At 39.7% G+C, this 24,344-nt stretch overlaps 1 protein-coding gene across 8 annotated transcripts in view; it reads right to left on the bottom strand.

Moving 5' to 3' along the window:
• The window catches only part of REPS1 (RALBP1 associated Eps domain containing 1), a 66,207-nt gene extending 42,136 nt beyond the window's left edge, over positions 1–24,071 (bottom strand). For 4 of the 8 annotated variants that reach the window (XR_002436453.1, XM_021390132.1, XM_021390131.1 and 1 more), the window contains exons 1-3: positions 23,696–24,071; positions 6,110–6,233; positions 2,185–2,381 (exon numbers count right to left, since the gene is read on the bottom strand). Coding sequence is in view for 6 of the 8 variants with exons in the window: in XM_021390132.1 (XP_021245807.1) it covers positions 2,185–2,381; positions 6,110–6,233; positions 23,696–23,848 (474 nt within the window). In the remaining 2 variants the exon portion in view is untranslated. Of the gene's footprint in view, positions 1–2,184; positions 2,382–6,109; positions 6,234–23,695 lie in introns of those variants that run through there. The other 4 variants (XM_021390129.1, XM_021390130.1, XM_021390133.1 and 1 more) reach the window with 2 other exon arrangements.

Raw genomic sequence — 24,344 nt, 5'->3', positions numbered from 1 at the left:
GATCAGGGACAAGATAGCATATGATTTCACATAAATATTTTAGAGTACTTTATGAAATCAAAGCATTTTGAAGTGGGAGGTATATTGCCAAAGCCAGTCTATAGTTTAAGAAAAAAATATCAAATTTCAGAGTCACTAACAGAGTATCTAAGTGACAAGCTCTGTAAGTGAAACATATAATCTCAAGACACTTAAATTCCTCCAAGAAGAGAAGTGACCTCTAGGAAAATGATGTGCTATAATTTACTTCTCAAACTTCAGCAACTTCGATCTTGAAAAAGATGGCACGCAACAAGGTCTGGACACAGTCTGAACCTCCTTCTGTATATTACAAATGGAAGCATTATCTCTGGGCAAAGACAACTTGATCAGCAATTTCTGGAAAAAAATTTCCTGAAGTCATTTATCAGTCTTTTTGGGGTAAAAAACAAACAAACAAATAATAGGTATTTATACGGTTAAGTGAGAAACCTGGGGGGGTATCAATCTCATTCTCAGTCTAAGGAGATGCAAATCATCCTCTGTACCCCTCTAACATAATATCCCAAAAACAAACGTTAGACCAAGATGAGGCAGCTTGAACAGATTTGTTACACAGTCAGAAATGTAAGAATCAGCAACAGAAGATGTAGTTTTATAACTGAGTACAAAATCAAACAGTACTTCCCTCATGTTCTGAACCATGAATAGAACTCAAAGCTGCTGGACTCAATGCTGTATTGTTAACTACATTCACTTCAAGACTATTTTCTGGGATAGATCTCTCAAAGCATGTACACCAGGTTTATTTTTACCTTAATAATACCACACAGATTTGTTTGGAAGAGAGATACAAGGCTGCTTAAACAAGCCAAGATAGCAAACTGAAATTTGGATTCTTATACACCTTCATGAATACATGGCTTCTTTTGTCAGAACTTGGAAACCTCAAACACTAGACTTTATTGCTTTAAAGTTACACCAGGACAGATTCTTCTATCAAAATACAGTCATTCACTAAAACTCAAAAATGGACAGAAGCATACAAATATTACTTCAATCAACCTAAAATCCCATCATCAGATCAAGTGGATCATGGACTTCTTCGGAACTATTTCAAACACACCTCTCCAAAGCCAGACAAAAAAAAAAAAAAAAAAGCTATCTTCATAGCTACTGCAAGAGCTCATTTCATCACTGCCTCCATTGCCAGTTTGGGAGGAAGTGACAACCAGTGACTATGGATGGCCTCTGCCAACTTTGTTTTGGTTTTTAATTGGGTTAGCCTGGATTATTCCAAAAAGATTAATAAATGTTTATGAGTGAATTCTTTGGCTCCTAGAGAAAATAAGGAAAATTTCCAAGTTACTTGATTCTCAACAAAACAAGCCCAGGAAAGAGCATACCATGGTGGAAGAAAACCAGGCATTCAACAGCTATGCACAGACACAAACACCCAGCAAAATACAATACTCAAACGTAGCGTTCTTGCTTTGGTAAAAAGGACTGTCACAGAAACATTTCCCCATGGAAAGAGAACATAAAGACTAAATAAACAACAAATTACAAGGAAGCACAAAGCTGTAAGCCTGTACAGTTTTCCTTTATTCAGATATCCTGTAGCTGAAGATGAGAGAACCCGTGAGCAAAGGGAAATCAGTTTTTTCATCATTATAATACAATGAAAAACTACACAAAAACTTCTTTGTGTCTATTATTTCTGGTTCTCATCTTCTCTAACAATTAAAATCCTGTACAATAGCATGTAAGGCAGAGAGAAGTCATTGTGAGATTTTTCTAAACAAAGCATTTCAGGTTTAAAGGTATGACAGCATACTGAAGGACTAGACATCCAGTCTTCCATGGCATTCAGTAACACTGTTGTGAAGACCAGGAAGCTGATGTGAACTCCGTATCATAACGATTATGAATTCATATGTATCACATCCTACACATTTCTTCTTTTCCTGTCTCAATTATTACCAGTATTTCAAACATATAAGAATACATTAAAAAAAATCCCCTACAGACAAATGTTATAGATGTTTATGTAGTATTTATATATATATATACACACATTGTATATTTATTTATTTTTTAAAGAAACTGTATTGAAAGTAACAGAGTTAAGAAACACTATTAGATTGATACCTATGCAGCAGATTAACAGTTAAGAGTCCCATTTAATCTTTTAAGTTAATTTACCTGTTGATCAGTTGATGTACGTTGTTGAACTGCATCATGGCTCACAGAGCCTTTTTTGACTTGTATCCTGCCAGGTGGAGGAGGAATCACACCTGAATAGGAAGCTGGGTTATCAGCATCTGAAGAATACAAGGCTGTGTGTCTTGATTCTTGTTCATTCTTTGACACAACAAATCTGGGAAGAGGAAGGTCCTTCACTGTTAAAAAAAAAAAAGAAGAGCAGGGCATTTACTATATAGAAGAATAATTTTTAAAAATAAAATGTGCTCTTTATTTTGTAGTTGAAGTTTCATATGTGCCTCAATTACTTAGACACTGACACTGTTGTTCTCGTCAACTTCTTCCAGTCAGAAAACAGCAAATGCCTTTTCTGCACCATAGTTCATGATTCTGCTACCCAAGTTTTAATACAAGACTTCACGTAGCTCCATAAACTTAACACTTTTCACCACAAGTCTACACTAAATGCAGTAGCAATCAGACAATCTAGACTTAGCTCTTTTCTGAGTCACACCAGCATTCATTACTGAATTTTGATGTGCAATAAATATTTTTAGAAATTGTCATTTCTAGATATTTATTAATTCTCTCTATATAAAATTAAATTGTTTTCATGAAAAATGGCTCATCAGCAAAATAAATGCTGAAATACGGCAGTGTTCACCATCATCTTTAGTGAGCTGCTGTCACAGTTGTATTTATAGTAGACAATATAATCTAGCCTTATTAAAAAGATGGCAAATATTGCTTGAACATGTGCATACACTTTTCTATATGAGAAGCTAAACTAGTCATTTTAATGGGTTACAACTGGGAATATTCCACTATCAACTTTTTTTTTTAAATGAACATCTATAAAGCAAACTTTCTACAAAAAAAAATCGAAGGTCCTTAGCTTTATGGTCTACAACTATATAAATATCCTATTTCTCACTGCAAGACTTGTATCATTTTTCTGAATCCCAACCAGATTTCTCTCTAGTCCACCATGAATCAAAATAAACTGAATTTGCCATACAGCTTACTCATATTTGCTGTGCTGGAAAAGCAATTTACAGTATGAGTCAAGTCCAATTCCTCCCATGGATTGCTGTACGTAGATTACATAGCACACTAGAACTTCTGATACAAGGGAATTCTATTTGGAGTTCTATTCTGAGGCTCCAACATGAGGTTTTGACATGAGGTATCTAGCACTATCTCGCAAAATAACATCCAGAGCTCATCAGGAACAGAAAATACAGCATTGTCATCTTTAAAAACAAGACTAGACAAATACAGATTTGTTCTCACTGTACTACTACATTTTTACATGGCAATTGAAAAATGCAATTTTCACTTCTCCTCTGACTTCTCCCCATAACAGCAGAAAAACACATTTTAACATTACTTTTGTTATAATTCAGAAATCCTTGAATTATAAAAGTCACACTAGTTATTAATGGAAATATGATCTCTAGAAAAATTTATAAAAGTTTTCTGTATTTCTCAAGCCCACATCTTTATTAACATATTCTTCCACCAAAACCAACATTCTATACTTAGAAAACAAACATTACTTCTGAACAAATACTGTTCATTAATGTCTCAATTTTTAGCTTACTGGAAGGAAAATTTGCTGGGATAGCAAAAAAAACCAACCAGCTAGACTTAGAAGCTTGTAGTATAATAATTAAAGCCAGTATTTTTAGCAAACTACATCCGTGTAATCATAAAAGCACTTGGTTAATTGAAAATCAACTGGATAATAATTATGTTGAATGGACTTAGAACCCCAAATTTGACTGTAGTTTGCACTCAGCAACTCACATAAAGCCAGCCTCCTGACTGCTGAAGAGAAACACAGGGAATCAAAGAGCAAAAGGAAAGAGAAGGGGAGAGAAAATGTAGAAGAGTGAAAAATATTTAAGACAATCACTGAATAAAAAATATGCATAGTATACAGAGATAAAAAGTAGACGTCTTGAAGTAAAATCTTCAACTAACTTTAAATATTTCACTTTGAAGAGAAAAAGAGCCTAAGGGAACAATTCCTCTTCAAGCCTTCCTGCAGATGGACTGTGAACAGAACCCTGCTGACCGAGCTGCTGAACCCTAATTCTCAAAGGAAGATAACCCAAGCTCAGAATCGTTATGAGTCCTTCAGTCGGCTGTATTTTAGCTATTTAGTAGCTGCTGCAACATTTCTTGAACTCCTCTAGGAGCAAGGACTTCTTAGAAAAGACTGGAACCACTGCAACCAAGGCAACAGACAACTAAAGCTAAAAACAGCTAGGGTAAAAATAAGTGTTCTACTGATGATACTTGTATTTAGTAGGTTTGGAACGAGTTACAGAAAATTATTCCTAAAAGTCTAGAAACCATTACAAGTATTTCTAGCTCTGCAACAAATCAAGGGAACGTATTCCATCACACAAATTCCAATTTTCATATTTTGGAATTAATTATTTACTTTCATTTCAATTCCTTCCTTCAAATTTCTTCTGATATAACAGCTAAGCTTTTTTTTTTTTTGTATTAGAAAACCCAGTTAAGGTATCTTACATTAAAATAAATCAAGCACACGGAAGCACTAAGTTACAGGCAGATTACAGTATTTGCCTTCTTTAATGGGCATTTCATGAAAAACCCCACCACTGTTTATCAAGTCTCAGCTTTAGGAATTGAAGGTCCCTTCTTCAACTTGCTGATTCTAGGGCATTCCGCTACAGTTTGCCAAAGCTTTAGATCTTTGGAACACTCAGCACAAGAACTAGTGAAACAGTTTATAAACCTGGTGGTTTGCGAGCAGAAAGGAACTTCAATACTAGCCAAGTGTTGAATAAAACCACTTTTCCAAAAAGCTACAAAAAACATGAAAGTAGTATAAACTGTTTGTAGAAGTCTATAATAAACACAACTGTAAACTGTACATGATGATTCGTTACTCCTTTATAGGAGTAAAGTATTTGACAAAGCTATTAGATTGTTTTTACTGTATTCTCCTTACCTACTTGGCTTAACCTATAATCTTCAGAATAAGAGAAAGCTTAGGAGCTTTTAATATTATCAGCATACACAAATTCTACAATAACGTGAATTCTGCAGACAAAATCTACTACAGAATTCACCCGAATTCAAAATTGCATTGGAAAACTAAAAGCTGAGAGTTGTGTATGTGCTGCACAAAGGCTGCAGAGGCTTACAACTCAGTACATCATCTTCCTAAATCTCTTTTCATCTCACAGAGCAACACAGACATGGATCTGCTTACATCACTTGGAAAACTACAGCAGAGCCTCAAGGTACTTTGTGCTGCTCTGAACACTCATCCTAAAATGAGTATCTCCTATTCCTGTTACCCACATAACACCTGATCTTTGAGAAAACAACAGCTCTTCTGTTTGATAAAAGAACTTTCTACAGATCAGTTTTTTTAATTAAAAAAATCTTAAGCTATTAATCTTGATATTTGGGCTACAGAAGGGAGAAAACTCAGGCCAAGTGCAAAGGAACGCAACTTTGGAAAAGTAAAGTTTGCATTTGTTACTATCAAGGTTCCAAAAACTCAGCATGTACAAAAGCATGCAGACATTACATTCCCCTTCTCCTTCAAATTCTCACTGCTCCAATGAATACTTTATTCAGAGGGTACAGTGTACAAATTATTACGTAAAAGTCTACAGAACTAAACTGTACTTAACACAATAGTCAGTAGTATTTCTCCACTTGGCCCATGATAACAGTACTTACCTCACTGAATAGGAGGTAAGGTACCTCATCTTACATTTCCTGCTAAAGATTGGACTGCTTCAGTCTCTCCACAACTGGTATTTTTAGATTATTAACATGTACAATAAGACAAACCACATTAATTTACAAGATTACCAGAATCTGTAAGCAAAGTACAACTCAATTCCAACCCACTCTCCCTCCTTTGTTTTACCTGTATTTAAGCTTTCCACTCTTAGAGGGAGACCTGACTGGGCCACAGCAACGAGTTTCAAAGCAATATAAAATTGACTTCTTCCAAAATAGCCAAGTCTTGTTGCACCACAGAGCTCCATAATCTGCAACAAAACACAGTTACTTCTATGAGGAAACTTAAAAACAGAAATAGCTCTACAGAGTCAATTTCATACATTCAAAAGCAGCACATCTTGCATCAAATGATCATAACCATTTTATATGGAATCCCTGTATATTAGATGGCAAGACTTAAAGAATATGATATTCTTCATAGCCAGCAAAAGTTGCAAGTCTAAAACTGAAGTTTCCTTCACTTGTCTGCTTTTTCTTCCACCTCTTTTTAGAGGTTCTACACAGCTGATGTTAAAGAATAGAACACGCTAGCTGCTGGGGGGTCTTCAAAAAAAGAAAATCCCAAAACACTCAAACAACTAGAAAGCCCATAAGTATCCTACTTCACTACTAACTGTTCTATTAGAAGCTATACTGTCTTTGTTTCTTAAGTAACTGCTATAGAAAATCTACTTTTGACAACATTTAGCATTTTCAGAATTACGCTGATTGCTGGATGCAATTCAGAAACTAAATGAGGATTTTCAAGTAATTATCATACAAGATTGAACAGTATTTTACTGATCATATTAGAGAAATGGTCCTTGTTTCTGCCTGAGCATTTCCATGAGTATGTTAGAATTTATAAAAAAGTGAACATTCCAGATAATTTCAAACACCGTCTTCCAGCCTATTCTGATATGTTTGCTATAGCTCAACTTCTGACTTGTAAAATTAACCAACAAAGCATTCATTCAGAACACAAATAAGTATTTACCGTCATTCACAGTATTTGCCATTCAGAGACCTAGACAGGCTCCAGGAGAATCTCATGAGATTCAGGAAAACCAAGGGCGAGGTTTTGCACCTAGGACACAACCCCCACTTTCCCAGTAAGCTGGTAGACAAAAGGACTGAGCACAGCCCTCCTGAAAAGGACTTAGAGGTACTAGTGGAAGGCAGGTTGGACATGAGTCAGCCCTCACAGCCCAGAAATCCAACCATATCCTGGGCTGCATCAAAAGAAGAATGTCCAGCAGGTTAAGTAAGGTGATCCTGCCCCTCTACTCTGTGCTGGAGAGACCTCACCCATCATCCTCACCCCTACTGCATCCAGATGTGGAGTTCTCAGTACACGGCAGACACAGAGCTGTTGGAGCACATCCAGAGGAGGGCCACAAAAATGATACAAGGGGTGGAACATCTCTACGAGAACAGACTGAGAGAGCTGGAGCTATTCAGCCTGGAGAAGAGAAGGCTCTAGGGAGACCTGATACCCTTGGTGATATTCAGGGTCAGGCTGGAAGGGTCTCTAAGAAGCCTCATCCAGCTGGAGATGTTCATGTTGATTGCAGGAGAGTTGGACTTACCTACATTTAAAAGTCCCTTCCAACTCAAATGATTCTATGATTCACACGTATACACATGCACACCAGGACTGACAGAGAATGCAGAACTACAGGTTCTTCAAATAATGACACCATATGCTCTATTTAATTTAAGAAATACAGCACAAAAGTTATGTTATCTTATTCCTCTTTCTTCTCTGTGTGCTAAAGGTGATCCCGTATCTTTTGTTATGAAATTATACAAATGTTGGTCCCCCCAAATGGCAGCCATGTATTCAAGCATGCTGACCATGCTCCCCCAACCTTGGGTGCCTGCAAATTTGATACAGGCACATTCCTGCTCCTGGAAGGTCACTGGCAAGATATTGATGATGACACATTCTGAAACAGACTAAGTTCAACAATCCAGACTCTTTAACACATAGAGCAGTCTCATCTAGACTGTAATGATTCAAATGAGACACAATGATCCAGTTGGACACCATGGTGAAAGCCTTGTTGAAGTCATTACCTTGACATTACAGCTCTTCTCCCCTACCCAGTTCTATAGTCTTTCCTTCACAGCAGGCCATCTGCTTGACAAGTATCCTTGGTGAATTCATACTTGCCAATTCTAGTCAGTATTTTTGCCTTCCTGTACCGAGAAACGGCTTCCAAGTAGACTTGTTCCATAATTTTCTCAGGAACCAAACTGTAGCTGATCAGAATGAAGCTCCCTGAACCCTTGCTTCTCCTGAACATAGCTGCAACATGTCTTTTTCCAGTCACCAAAGCCCCCTAATCTTCACAACAGTTCAAAGATGAGAAAGCAGGCTTGCAATGACATTCACTTGCTCTCACAGTATCTTCAGAAGCATCTGGTCCTACAAACTTGATATGCAATCTACTCTAGGGAACCTGCTTTAGCAGGGGGGTTGGACTAGACGATCTCCAAAGGTCCCTTCCAACCCCCATGATACTGTGATATTTTTTGAGACGTCCATCTTCTTACACTACTACTAGTTTCTCTCTTCTTTTAAACCCATTTGCAGGCTCAAAGGCCTGCAAGAAGTTGACTGTGATGATAATTCAGAGAAGGCACTGAGAATCTCAACTTCATCTACATCAAGTGGCACTAACTTCCCCCTCACCCTTCACACCTCAGCACAGTCATGTTTCCAGTTTAGCAAATCTAGTCTCCTGATATATCTTCTCAGTTTCCTAACTACTGGAATGAACGTTTACTAGGCTTAAAGAAAGTTGTCCTGAAAGATTTCCCTGTTCTCATCAGAAACAGTATGGAAGGACAGACCAGCTCACAGTTACTTTTTGTTGGCAAGTTGCAACTGAGAAACAGCATTTTCACATAGCAGAAAATGAACCACGAGGTGCATGAGGAGTTAGCCTGTATGCTGCACCACTGCTGAAATAGGAAATACTTTGATCACCGTACAATCAAACACGGGTCTATTAACTAAAGCAGAGTTACAAAAGGCCCAACAAAAGGTTTCTTGGGTATTTCCTTACCATGCACCAGGATTCTAGGACCTCATGAAAGTAAGTTGTTGTGAAACCTGTCACAGAAAGGATTGGGAAGCTGACAAAGACTCAGTCCCAAAGCAGTTCCTGGAGGATCAGGAGGTCTATTGTTGTGCATAGAGCTGACAAATCCTTCTAGACAGAAGCTAGCATCATTAATTAACTTGGATATGTCTGCTTCACACATTGTCCTACAACACCTATGTTATTTGTATTTTTCCAGTATAGTATTCATGTAGTATGATGTCTGGACAGAAGTCAACGGATATTTTTTTTTAAGGTTCATTAATTAAAATCAAATAGCTCACATTTCAATACTATATATTAGTGTCAATACATTAGACTATCAGAAGTTCCATATGGAAACAAATACAGTAAACTGGCAGGTGAAAAAGAATAAAAACTTTGAGATGTGAACTATGGAAATTGTCCTTAGTCAAAGGCTGAAAAAAACACTGTTTAAACAACTGGCTGAATTAAAGCAACAGAGATTCAATAAGAGACAGATAGCACAAACAAAACCAGTACAATAATAAAGTATTAATACTTTTTTCTTTTTTTTTTTTTTAAAGCATATTTTGGAAGACTGATGAATTCCCACATACTTGACTATACCTAAAAAAAGCTTGTTGATATAGTGATCTAGCATTAACAGATGAATAACTAAGCAGAATCTGGAAAAGCTTTTTATGAAAGGAAGCAGTGACACAGGTATTTGGAGCCTATGCAACCATTGGGTAGTACCGGCTTTTGGCAGTTCTAAGTCAGTGCTGGACTAGAAATAGTCATCTTTGGAGTTGATCAGTATTGCCAGGTTGAAGAAAAACACTTCAGCTGAAGACCGGATTAATAATTAAGCTACTATGGCAGTAAGTATTAGAGAGGAAAGACAAGCATGGATTCAAAGGAGAAAAGTGCAGAAGAAAACATTTAAGTATCATGAAAACTGAAAAACGCTAAGGATACAGAAAAAAAGAACACCCTTAAGCTGCTGAACAAGGAGCTGTCAAATCCATCCATAGAAGGCCAAAGGAGACCTCCCTTTCAAAGACTATAACCCAGTCAGACACATGACTGATGTTTGAGTAAAATCATTAAATGCAAAGATCCACTGAAGCCCCCTGAGCTCACTGACAATATGCTTGAACGAGCCCAAAACAGCCTACCTATAAGCTCCTCAGAGGAGGATTTAAATACTCAGTAAGCCATGCTGAGAGGAAAAAGGAAAAAAAAAAATCAAGGGATTGCTTCTGAGATTTGTTTTATGTTTAGGAACTTCATTTTTCTAAGGACTATGGAGGATAAGGAATTTCCTAAAACTCTCCAAGGAATACAGAGTTATCTTCAAGACAAAGACCTTTCATCACCTTAGGTAGGAAGATCCTGACATGATGCCGTTGCAATTACACAAATTAGTGGCGACAACTTTTTGAAGCTCCTGAACTACTTAAAACTGTTAACACAAAAATCAGTGTACTTTTTTTAATTATCAGATTGCACACATAGTCCATTCGCCTACTACAAAGAAGTAACACCAACATCAGTAACATTAGGAGTTGGCACAGATCAGACATATGTAGGAAATAGTATGTTGACAAAGAACTCCTTTTCAAGCACTTATCTTCTATAACTTTTAAAGATATAAAACAAGAGGTCCCTGGACCTGGATATGTTTGTTAACCAAAAAAAAAAACCTAAAAGACTAAGAACCTTTTAAAATTCCAAGTGAAACGGAACAAATCACATCTCTATCGAATGTGTTAAAATGTACTTTTCACAACTCAGACAAGCTTTCTGGAAAAGTCTTCAAGATTATCACAGTCCCTTGCCCCTAGGCTCTTTTGCAAGGCAAATCCAGCCCACAATCTGTAAACACTTTATATAAAAGGACAACCATTTATAACTTCTTCAATGGTAAGGAATAAAGGAAGTAAGATGCATGCCACCTACGCAGTAAAGATTAAAAAAAAAATCTTTCATCTGCTTAAAGAGAGTTAAAGTACTAACCACTCCATAAAAGAAAGTAGTACAGAGCAAGGCTGAGGCAACTTTTCAAGATTGGTAGCGACAACATGCACAGTGGATGGAGAGGGAGTGGATGTGAGGAGGGAGTGAACAAGCTCACCGCTGGGCTTTCTGTATCACGTCAACTAAACTAGGATTTTAACTCAAGTTTCCTATCCACTAAAAACATACACACATAAATAACAACTCTGTATTTATATATAAAAATAACATACTGATATTAAGAAAGAAGCAGAACTGGGATCCAGAATACACATTTTGGTCTTAATTTTATAAACAGATTCTTAATTTGAGGTATTCTGGTAGTCCAATTATTGGTATAAAGCTTTTTTTTTTTTCCTCCAATTTGTAAGCACAAAGAAACCTTGCCTAGAACCACAGAATAGCTGAGGTTGGAGAGAGCCGCTGGAGATCACCCAGTCCAATCACCTTGGCTCAAAGCTACAGCATTTTGCTTAGGGCCATGTACAGTTGGGTTCTGTGCATATCCAAAGATATACAAGGAGACCCTACAGCCTCTCTCTAAGCAAACTCTTTTCCCTTGTTCAATCACCCTTACAGTAAGAAAGTTTTCTCCTATGTTTAAATGAAGCAAGGATCAGGAATGATATCATATGAACCATGTGCCAGAGCTGCAAAACAAGTTTTCATGCAAGTCTGAAAACTAAAGTTAAAGCAGACCATATGAATACACTACTGCTTTGGTACTTAGTACACAATTTTCCAGTTTTGCTGTGCATACTGACCATGTTTTAATGAAAAACAAGCAATACACTGAAAAAGAAGCTAAGGGTCTATTTCAGATTAAAAAGCTGAGAAAAACCAGAAGACTAACCTGTATTCTGTTTTTAGGTAATTCAATAAAATGTAACTATGATTAGAGATTAATTTTCATTCATGGTTTCAGATGAAAAACATTATGTCAATAACGTTACTTCTGTATTCCGTATGTAGTCATTCACTGATAAGAATCCTAAAGCTCTTTGCAGATGAATGTTAAGCAGAAAAATAACATATGGAGTCTAAATCAAGTTTACTGCACAACAGTTTCATATTGGGTACTAGAATGTGCTGTCATGCAAAGGTACTCTTCTGAAGTCATGTAATCCACTCATCCCAGCTACAATAAAAATTAATGATAACTTTACAGTGTAATGTAATTTGGTGTAAAGGCAGTTGGAAAAAATATTTCTCAGCAATGTATATTTTAGCAGAAAAAAATTACCATCATAATATACAGAAAACCTATGAAAAATCTCCATTCAGTTGTTTTTTTAAATTGTATATATCTTTCCTCACAATTCATTACCTTCAATCTCATTGTTTAGCAACCATCAATCAGTAGATCAATTCCTGTCACTTCATTTAAGCTACCATTGGCTAGACAAAGGAATATTGATCAGTTTTGATCAAGAATTTTGCGGTGGCATGCAGAAAAATCTCACTTGACAGGTAGCTTTTGAGATGCAACAATTGTTTATGGCACTGTATAGTAGCAACAAGACAGAACTGACAAAGATCCTTCTTTTGATGGGTTATTTTTAACCAAGACAAGTCTCTGACCTAGTTCTCTGCAGAGCTCCACAAACCTTGGCACATGGAGGTACTTGGGAAGAAAAAAAATGGAGACAGTACAAACCACCACTAAAAGAAATGGCCCAAGTACTGCTCAGGATTCTATGTCTCACCACTACTGGCAATATCTGACAAGTATTTTAACAATCTTAAACCTACCCCAAGTTCATTTGCAAAATGCATTTATGAAGGACAAAGAGCAGCTATATTAAATCTAGTAAAGTGTGAAGTAGAAAACTTTCATGTGCTGAACAGCAAGACTAATATTACCTAGATCTAATACACAGTTATCTTACCAGGTACTTCAGATATATAATAGTAATTATATTCAACTAGTTGGTACTAAGAATTTGCAAACACCAGGTGTATATTTGGAACACTGATCTCAGTGACTATTGCAAAAAGACTGATCTCAGTCAAAGCCACACATCTGGCTTCAGAACACAAGCCTTCAAAGAAATAAAATCAACAGCACTGAAGTACTTACAAGAGGACACATACTCTGGCAATGAACTATTAAGAGTCTCCTACTGTCTGTATATTCGGAGCATATATTTACCTACCCTTGGTTTTCGCACACCGCATGTATCCACAGTGCAAGCAGACTGCTAAAATATCAATGGGAAAAAGAACTAATTGATAGCACCAAGAACCACTTCTCTATACATACTCAAGAGTTAAGCTTCCCTATTACACGGGTCATTTCAGGTTCAAACACACACACAAATCAGACATTTCAGAATTAATCGCCTCAGAAATAAGTTAATTAGCTGTTCAAAAAATGACCCAGTATTTTTAACTCTCAGAGAAATGATTCTGCCCTGGTATTTTGGAATTTGTTTTACAGTGGTGCCCACTCCCTCAGTCAGCCCTCAGTAAGGGTTAGCAAATTTGGAGTCAAGCTTTCATTCTGTTGATAGACAAGCAGCAAAAACATGTGAAATGCTCCAATGACACATGCACAAAATAAATGCTTATTTTAATAAGTGAATGCACTGAATACTACAATAGAAAAAACAAATTCACAATATTTCCACCTGCTGCAGTACTTTTTGAGCTAGTTGTATTTCAGAACCTTCACTTCGAAAGCAGTACTTTTTCATATATATTATATATAAAATTATATAATCTAATTTTCATATATGTATACATTATACACTATCACTGTGTAATAGCTCAGTACCACAACATTTCTCACAGTCACTTGCTTCAAAAGAACAGGAGGAAAAAATATGATAAAAAAAAAAGCTCATGGGTTGAGGTAAGGACAGGGAGATCACCAATTACCATCAGGGTACAAACAGACTGGGGGTAAGAGATATTAACCTAATTTACTGTCTACGGGTAACAGACAAGGATAGTGAGAACTAAAACCTAACACCTTTCTCCCCACACACCCTCTTATACCTCCTCATCCTGAACAGTGGAAGGGAAAAAGGAATGGGAGCTGCAGCTATATAATAGTCAGTCTATAATGCTTCATTTCTTCTTCATGGTCCCTCTCTGCCCCTGAAGTACATGGGGTCCCTCCCATGGGAGGGCATCCCAAACTGATCCCACGTGCACTTTCCACACACTGCAGCACTTCAAGTACTGCTCCAACGCAGCTCTGTACCACACGGCCCATCCTTCAGGAGTGTCCCTTATGGACAGCAGCTTCCCTAGACTTCCTGCTCCACCATGGGCTCCTCTGTGGCTGCACGTGGAGATCTGCTCTGCGCAGTGCCTGTGGGCTGCATGGGGACAGCCTGCTCCTCCATGGGCCTTTCCTGGGCTGCATGGAGCTTCTGCTTCACGTCTGGAGCACCTCCTGCCCTTCTGTGCTGACCTTGGGGGCAGCAGGGCTGCCTCCTCACATTTTCTCACTCTTCTCCCAGCTGCTGTGGCCTAGCAGTTTTTCCCTTCCTTAAATCTGCTCTCCCAGCACCGCTCAGCTCAACTCTGGCCAGCAACAGGTCCCTTTTGGAGTTGGCTCTGAGCAGACATGGGGGCTGGACTTTGCTCACGGAGGCCATTCCCACGGCACCCCTTCAATTCACCTACTCCCAAAATCTCACCATGTAAACCCAATACATACTGGTACCTGTTCAGGTTGAGCAACAAAAACATATATCGAAATGTACAGAATTAAGTGATTTCCAAGCCACTCTAGAAACACAAACTCTAGCCACAAGTATTTAAAGGCCAGGATGGAGAGGTGACTGCACCTTGCTAGAAACAATTCACTAACTGATTCGCCTATCGGACGCTCTCCTATTAACAAAAAAACACCTACAATGATCCTTAATCTGTTTCGAAGGAGTAATCCACACTGTTAGATAAAAGAGCCTCTAAAGTGGGAAGTTCTTCTCTTGAGACAACATATCAGTAAGGTAGTAGTAGAACTTCGCACGTCTGCAGGGAGTACATCCTGCAAACTGAACTGACAAGGCAAATCTACATACCCAAACCATTATAGCCTGACAAATCTGACCTCCAGGTTCAGAAAGAAAGCAGCACAGAATAGCTTTTCCAAGCAAAAAATATATGCAGGAGACATTCCTGTCCTCAAGCCATTCCAGAAGTGGTCTGCAACATCTCCTGTTGCTCCTGGCAGCACACATGTCAATGGTGTGTTAAAACTCATTCATGGATGACGCTTCCTAATGTAGTTGCTTCAAATTTTTCCATTTCCAGTCAAAGCTTGTGATCCTGCTAACAGCTCCTGTAAAAGCTGTAGCAGTTATACACAACAATCTTGCTATTAGTCTCTCATACAAACCTCCAAAGTTCCCTTCTTGCTTTGATTGTTCATTGTAAAAGCTGCCAATCATCACCTATACACACAGATGTACATAAGGCATACACTTATCATAAAGGTGAGGCGGATTAATCCTGCATGTATTTGAACTGCCCACGAGATCACCATGGCGATTTGGAGAGGCCCTTTCTCCAAAGACTACTGACCTAGCGCCAGCGGCTTTCCCCACCAAACTCCAATTCTTAAGCAAATTATTGCCAAATATCTTCAAAAGTGGGACAAAATAAAGAAGCACATCCTTTCTGACATACTTAATAGCATCAACAAAGAAAAATCCAGATAGCCAGATGAACACTTACAAAGCAACTACCGTCCTCCTAACTAAACTGCACAAAGTCCTAGCTGGAATAATTCAAGGTAAAGTTGCTCTCTGCTTGCACCAAGAAGCTCTCTACTGCTGTTTTTCAGGTGCTCATGTGAGAGATAATAGTAATACAGCAGCAAGGAGAACTGAGGAAGAAAAAAAGTTTGAAGTGGTGAAAGACAGTCTCAAGACCTAGAGATGCAGAAAGAGAGGTTCTCTTAAAAGGGGATATACCACATACCTCATGTTTCCTCCTCCTATGCAATTTTACATTACTGCTTAACCTAAATAGCTCTTTGCTCAGCCACATCATTGTTACTCCTCTTTCCTCAGCTCTCAGTTGCACAATTCCCCATTTCTGAGCATTAGCTGGTTCTCACGTATCTGATCACAAAGTATGATTACTCTGCTCAGTAAGCCTGCAAAAAAAGTGACTCAGTTATCTGCCCTTTTATTAAACTGACTCTTTCTACTGTTCAGTCAATGAACACTTCGGCATCTACAAGGAAGCACGTGGCTGGTGGCAATGATTTGTTCATTTGCCTCTAAACTTCTTGCAAGGCTGCAGCCTCAAGAAAGTTGTATGCTTTGCATTTTAGAGGTGCAGAAAAGGCAGAAATTAGGCAACTGAACAGAATGTCACACCAAGAGTAGTTGCAAATCCATCAAGTACATCTGTCCAAATAAGCCCTCCGTAGATCAGTTGACTGATATTCCCTGCTAATTTATTTTCTCATTTTTTGGATTTTAGTATTTTCATCAAAAGTCAACTTTCATCCCTACACCAGAACAAACTAAGGCAGAAAAGCTTCAAAGAATGAACTCAAGCAACTGGCTTTTTACTAGTGTACAGTGAAAATTGAGTCATTCCCCGATCCCAATATTAGTAGTCACACTGTGGCATGGCCAAAAAGGACTGGTCAGATCTGCCTTGTTATTCCTGAACACTTCCATACAAGTTCACAAGAAGCTCCTGTACCTACTATTTTATACTGCTCTCCTACCTACATCAGTTCTCAGTGTTAAGCTGACTAGACAGCCCCCATCAGTTACTTAGCTTTGCACTGCTTTCCTTCTCTCAATAAGGTCTACAAGCCTTCACGTCTATCAAAGTTGAAACAAAATGTAGTCAAAAATCTCAAAAAATGTGCATGTATGGACTATATTTGAGACTTAGAGCTACTTGCACTAGATTCCTAAATGATTTCAGACACTTTAATTTAGAAAAACAAGTTGTACACAGTGCTGCCATAAGAACAGACTTTTCTACAAAATTTATGAATACTCTGAAGCAGGAGTAATGCTAAATTTTTGTACAGCCCAGTGCTGGTCAACCTCTTCCAGAATTACTGAAGAAAATGAGACTTATTTGAAGCTGAGTCTTCTAATTGCTCTGCTAATATACTTTGTGAGCATGTTAGATCTCAAAAGTTAATCATTCTAAAAATTCAGGTCAAGCTGTCATCTTTCCCAAGCCCTTTAATCTGTCAAAACATTGTTTTATACACAAACAGGCAGTTTATACACGAACAGCTTTAATGTATTTTTTCTACAGCAAGTGCAGGGGATGGTCTATTTAAACAACCACCCCAGTTGGAAAAAAACACACGTCACAAACATTGTGTACTGATTTTGTAAATTAGTGCTTGACTAAGCACCGCTGGCTTAATATTCCACCTAGAGAAATAGTAAAGGAAAAAGAGCAAGTGGGAAATGTATCTTCCTACAATAATCATTATACAAACTGCAGTGAAAAAAAGTCTGACAGTCAATATATTGCTTACATCCTTTGAACTCATTTAGGCAAAAAGCTGAGTTCTGTTAAGGTTCAGAAATTCCTAAGGAGGTCTAAGTTAAATGGCAAATATTTATGACCTAGTACAAGCGAAACCTGTCTGTAAGAGCTAGTATTTTAAAAACTAGCAAACAGAATTGAAAACTCATGGAGACTGAAAATTATAGGACTTCACTGGCAAAGTATCACAGAACAGTTTGGGTTGGAAGGAACCATTAAGATCATCTAGTTCCAACCCCGCTAGAATTTGAAGTAATATTTACTGAAGATTAGACTAAGATGAACACATGCTTGCAGCTTCTCTAGAGGTGGAGGAAGTGCTCAACAGTTTAATACAATAGAATTATCTTTACAGGAGAAAGAACAAGTTTACAGCACAAGTTTGTAACTTGATTCTAAGACAGCTGCATTTCTCACAAAAGTTCCTGATATATCTGAACAGATTTTGCCACGTGAGAATGGGTATTATTCATCCCCCTACTGTCCTTTGATGGCACATTAAAAAAAAAAACCCACAACTGTTTTCAAACAAAGCTGAGCTGTGATACTTGAAATTTTCTGAATGCTGTGCTGGCATATGGAATTATGAAGGTATTATGTACTATGAATTATGAATTCCGGTCAATTTCAAAGGCTGAAAAACAATTACAATGAGAAATCAGCTGAAAATAAATGTAAGTCTAATAGAGCTTATCTACAGCACTGACGTTTTGCCATCAGCTTCCTGCTTTTGGTTTAAAAAACAATGATTATTCTCTGAGTAAATGCTGCTGAGATATGAGACTACTCAAACTAATTAACTGTGAAGAGAAAACAATTTGCAGCCCAGCACAATCTCTGAAAGTAACAACATTTGTGTAAAACATTTGTACCAGAATTCTGTAGAAAATGCAAAGCACAATTTGCAGGGTACAAAGACTAAGCAAAGTTTCTGGCACTAACAGAAAGCAGGCTGCTTAAATATCTCACCCTTACAAGAAACAAGTTTAAGTTACTGTTCGGCTGACATGAAAGAAAAACGCTGTACACGAGCATTTTAGGAAAGAGGGGGCAATTCACAAATTGAATATTCTCAACTGTAGACCTAGGAACCATTTGTATTTACAACAGATTCCTAAAAATTCATTTCCTAAATGAGAACTGAGATACAAACATCCATATAATACATAACAAGCGTTATATGGATTACGTGTATAGATTATATATGATTATAAAGAGCTACTTACTCATCAGCTTTATGGTGCTCAAGCTAAAAAAATATTATGAATAAGAAAAATACTAAATATAATTACAGATTTCTGTACTAGAAGAATGTCTTCATAATCAGCTGTTACAAATTCTAAACGAATTCTATTTTAAAGTGTAGAAAAGCTATAAGCTTTAAAGCAAAACAAACAAACCAAATGTATATGCTGGATATAATTAAGTGAGCTATTTAAAAATTGGGCCTGCTTATGCAGAAGTTATTATTAGAAGAAAGTTTTTTTTTTTACACAGCATGCATTTTTTGAGATCTAGAAGTGCTATGAATTTTTAAAAATACTCCAAATGCAAGCAGCTGAAGGTATGGGATCTGCATACATAAGGCATTCTAACTTCTTAGCCCACCAGCTCGGAAAAGATGATGAAGTCAGCATATTAATCATAATTAGATCTTCTGCATGTCTCCACCACACCGGTAAACCTAAGCATGCCTTGGCTCAGCTTCCATTGGCACCACAAGGACAACAGAAGACCGCATACATCTGCACCTCAGCTGACTTCCTGAACTGCCCGGCATGTGTAGCTGGTGAACAGGGCTCTGCGCTCGGAGTCTGGACCTTCCAGTGAAGAAGCTGCATTGCAGGTATGCACTCCTACAACGCCTGATGTGAAGGCAGAAAACTCTGAGACAGAGGTTGAGGAAGACAACCAGTGGCAGTCATTTCTTCATCAATGACAAGAATGATCAAAATGAATTTGTCCCTACCAACTCCTTAGAAATGAAATATACTTCAAATTGGCTAACAAGATAAAGATCAAAAACATGCTTAACATCAGGTTTTAAATGGGCTAATATGGGCACACTGGTAATTAAAACAGAACAAGGGTAATTGTACAATTCATCTGTCGTTTCAAAGAATTCGTAGCAAAAAATCACAAGTCAGATAACTAAGGTGCACACTGTCTACACTTAAGACAGAGAAAGTGCACGCAAATTCTTGTGTATTTGTTGTTCAGTAGTATTGCTGTATTTTTAAAGCAAGATGCTTAGACTCCCTAATTTCAGATGAGTATCATATGCACAACTGATTTTATTCTTGTCTTGTAAAGTTTCTGGAATTCATACTCAAAGAGTGATAGTTCATAAAATTTGGTGATTAAGTCAGTTAAAAAAGAATTCCACAGATTGAGCAAATGAGACAACTACTATACTAATTTTCACGCATAACTGATGAACTTTTGTTGTTGTTCCATCTGACCACAGCTTTAACAAGCAACCTCACCAGCAGCACAGAGGGACCAAGAACTGACTTAAACAGCATGTCTACATTAGCATTTTAGGTCAGATGTGGTAAGAGCATTTGAAGCAAATCTTCTGTGCACCCCCACTGCTCCAGGTCATACTATGGAAGCACCTCACAACAGGCTACTGCTTTTTTTTCTATGAAGCTGACCTAGAAGATGCACTCTAGGAACGCACCTAATGAATGCCTTTAAACACTCAGTCTACAAGATCATGCCAGAACTTTGACAAAGCAAAACTTGTGACATGCGTATACAGCGTTAATGTCAGGTCCTCAGCATCACTTGTGTTGTGTTACATTACTTGCTAATACAAACACCAATGTACAGGCAACTGAGTCACAAAAAAATAACTTGACCAAAAAAAAAAAAAAACAGCTTTTGGCTAAACAAGCTCCCTGAATCAGCTCACTGGGTGTTCAAATGAATGGCAGTGCCAGCATAAAGTAGCTCCAACTTCTTGTGGTTGAAGCAACCATGACATCCATGCTAGGTGACAACAGAAATACCTGGTCACCCTAAAAGGGGAAGGTTCCCTTCCTTTCTTCTACCAGTGAATGGTTTTCATGCCTCTTTCCTTATGCCAGCGCTGACATTCATTCAGCATCACCGTTAGCCAATTCAGAGATAAAAATCAACAAAAAATTGGAATTTTCTACCTGTGTAGTGCCTGGAAGCAGTACGGTACAAAAGCATCAGACAGGCACTAATGCCTTTGCAAGCGGAAGAAGCTGCAAGTAGAAGCACGTGGCTGGGGGAAGACTGAGCCACCTCCATCAGTGGCTTCTCATCATTAGATTGGTTTAACAGCAGTATGAAACCATGCCCTGAGAGCAATTTAAGTACTCACATACTGTTAGTACTCAAATACTAACTGTTGTGAAGTAGCTGGACTCGTTATCTCAACACACATTCTTTTATTCACTATTTAATGCAAATCTTCTCCCTTAACTCTAATTTCAACGACGTGCTCAAAAAAAGCAGAAATGAAGGTTAAGGAATGGCTGGTGTCCCCACAGGTGCAGTTAAGGCTGTAAGTCTGTGGTACTCTCACTGTGGTGGTGCTAAGGCTGTCCCTTTTTAGGTGCATACTAAGTATCACGCGCAGCTTTTCACTGGGGTTTTTGTTGCCTTCTGAGCATATGATTTATATACATCAATTGCAACTGTTTCAGTCTTCTCCTTATTCATTCACTCCCCTTTAGTAGGCAGCTGAGAGAATCCCTTAGAGCCAGAAAGAAAAACGATTAAGAGCAGTTATTATAAGAACACATATTAACTTTTCATGTAGTAAGACATTAAAAAAATCTCAAATAAACATAACCCTCTGCAGGAAAGGCTGCATGTATATCCACCCCTAAAGAACAGACTTGAGAACAAAACAAGTTATGGGTGCAGAAATGCAATTAAGTCATACATGCTCGTTTTCAACAGTCAAATCTCAAATGATTATACAGAGGTTATTTACAGACCCACAGGACTGAACAGCAAAACCTCAGGTAGCTCCTGAGGACTACCTGGTGCCTGTGAATTTGAAGAACAGCAATTCTGCACTGTTTTGCATTTCACATGACTAGTACTACAACTGCATTCCAAGATTATATAAGATTTGAGAAACTGAATCGAGTTCCTTTCCTCCACAAACATCAAGTGCTTCAAATGAACAGGTAAGGGCACAGTACTGTGTGGTTAAAGGAAAATCCCACCTCCATCACACGGTTTCATTATCTCATAAGCTCTATCATTTGGAGTTTTTAGTTTTATATTCATTGCTTCTAATACAATGTTTTGGTGCAGGCATCAAACAGAGGCATATTTTACTGAGAACAAGAAGAGCCACACAACTAGCGTCTGTCCTTAAATACAAGGTACTTCACAGGTGACCCACAGCGATTGCACAAGCCATCTGAAATGAGTCACACTGCTAAGGGCATTTTGACTTTCTTTGTATTATTTACAGTTTCATACCTCATGCAATCTAACATCTCGTTTGCCGTTTTAACTGCAAGGTTTTCCTTGCGATCTCTACAGAGATAAGCCAGGCCTGCTCCTTAAGTTTGCTTATTTAGAAACCATGGAATGATGCCTGAGTAGGTTATCTTTCCTTCAGAGGTGCTCTACTTTGCAAGAAAACACTTCATCTCCTCTGGAACAGATAAGGACATAATCTTTGGCCACTTGCATTCAAAATTCCAAGTCTCTCCAAGTTCTTGTACCCAACGCTCACACAAAGCAACCTCCAGTACTAGTTTGGATCCCTGTGTATATAAAACAGGCAAGTTTTATGAAAAAAGAGATTTTAAATGGAACAAACATGTAAACATTCACTTTCCTGGGATGATTCTTCAGAAACATGCTGGCCACATGCAAAAAGTAGCAGTGGGTGGCCCATGAGAAAGCTCATTCACAAAACACTGAGCACAGACTCTAACCATTCAGTCCTGTCTAACAAGTCATCAAATAAAAGATTACTAGTTTTACCAGTAAGAAGCTTTTCTTATTCAGCCCTCTCCTGCTCCTTTATTTCTATTTAAAAACAACCACTGCCAACTATCACCTTTCCTACTGAGCTGGAGCACATGATTCAAGGCATCTGAAAGTCCTTTTAAACTAACCCACTTGCAGTAACCAGCCCAGAACAAATCAGTAATCCTTGTTAAGCATAAGTATTCTCCTGAAATCTGGTGATAAAGCACTGAACACTGACATTTGTGTACTGTATTTCTGTCTACAGTAAGTCTGTTGCTTTGTTAGAAGTGGCTGTTCATCTAGATAAGAGGATGCACATGCAGAGAAAACAGAACGGCCTTTTGGACACAGTTCTACCGAAAGCATTTTTTCAAGGTAGCTCAAAACGCTACATAAGCATGGAACAGGGAACTCCAAAAGCAGGAAACTGCTACAAACAGGTGTTGGTGAGAATGATTCATTGGGAATACTTTCCTCAAGCGATCACAAGAGGCACATCAGAGCTGACTCTGCTACGGTGGTAGCTCTGTCCTACTACTACCACCTTTTAGATGTTACCTGGCCATGGAAGTAGTGCTAAAACTCTTCATACACGCATCGTAAGTATGCACCCACATCGTTCTTAACACTGCATTTTCCAGCGTTAGAAATATTTTGTTAACCACAGCCAGTATCTGCCACGAATCCTCAAAAGACCGTGCGACTTGGGTGAAGCGGACCAGCTTCATTAACACCCAATGGCAGAAACCCAGACTCCCTCCACCCTTGCCCTCCATCCGCACAATGCAAAGCGAACCCTTCCCACCCCCCAAAACGCTTCGGGGTTCTCTGGACGGCCTCAAACGCAGCAACACCCCACCAGTTGCTGTACCGGAGGTTACCAGCAGCCCCGTCCCGCCCCGCAGGCCCCACGCACGCAGCAGCGGTGCCCCATGCGAGGACGCAGCACGCCGCCGCCGCCTCGTCTCGCTCCGCCGCCGGGGCTCTCCGTCCCCGCCCCGGGCTCAGGTGGCCGCCGCCGGCCCGGACAATAGCTCCGCGCCCCGCGTGGGCTGCTGGCGGGCCAAGCCGGGCGCGGCGGCGGGGAGGAGCGGCAGCGCGCACCGAGACCGTCTCCCCGCCGCGGGTAGGAGGCGAGGGGCGGTGCCCGGGCTGGGGTCCGGTACGGCTACCTGCATGACCACGTCGTTGGGCAGCTGCGCGGCGCGGAAGAGCTCCAAGACGCGCCCGTTGGACGCCACCTTCTTGGTGCTCTCGGTGTCGCAGTAGGAGAAGAGGTCGCAGTAGTAGCGCTGCTCCGCCTCGCTCAGCGTCAGGCCCTCCATCTTACGCCCCGGTTCCGCGCAGCACTGCCGCCGCCCCGCATCCAGCGGCGGCGGCGAGAAGGAAGAGGAGCGCGCGGAGCCGCTCCGCGCCCGGCCCGTCGGGGAGGCGGAGGGTGGACGCCGCGCCCCAACCAACCGCCGCGCGCGAGCGATAACTCACACCGTCCCACCGCCAACCGCCCGCCCGGCCGCCCACACGGCGGCGCGCCTGCGCGCCTCCCCCGGCGCCTGCGCACAACCGCGTGGCGAGCGCGCGCCCCGGCGAGACAGGCGGAGCTGGGGTAGCGGCGGCGGCGGAAGCGGCGGCCCCGGAGGGAGGGGGGAGGCTACCCAGGGCCCGGATGTGGGGGGTCGCCGGTAGCGCCCCCCTTCGGTCTGGCGGCGGCGCTGCGCCGCGTGGGGCGCGGCGTGGGGCGCCGGAAGGGGTGGGTCGCTGGTGCTTCCACGGGGAGCTGCCCCGTGCAGCCCGCGCAGCCGTCCTGGCCCCGAGTGGTTC

This window comes from Numida meleagris, chromosome 3 (assembly GCF_002078875.1).
Source record: "Numida meleagris isolate 19003 breed g44 Domestic line chromosome 3, NumMel1.0, whole genome shotgun sequence".
Classification (NCBI taxonomy): domain Eukaryota; kingdom Metazoa; phylum Chordata; class Aves; order Galliformes; family Numididae; genus Numida; species Numida meleagris.
The sequence above is the reverse complement of the archived record's forward strand: the minus strand, read 5'-3'. Positions and strand labels throughout refer to the sequence as shown.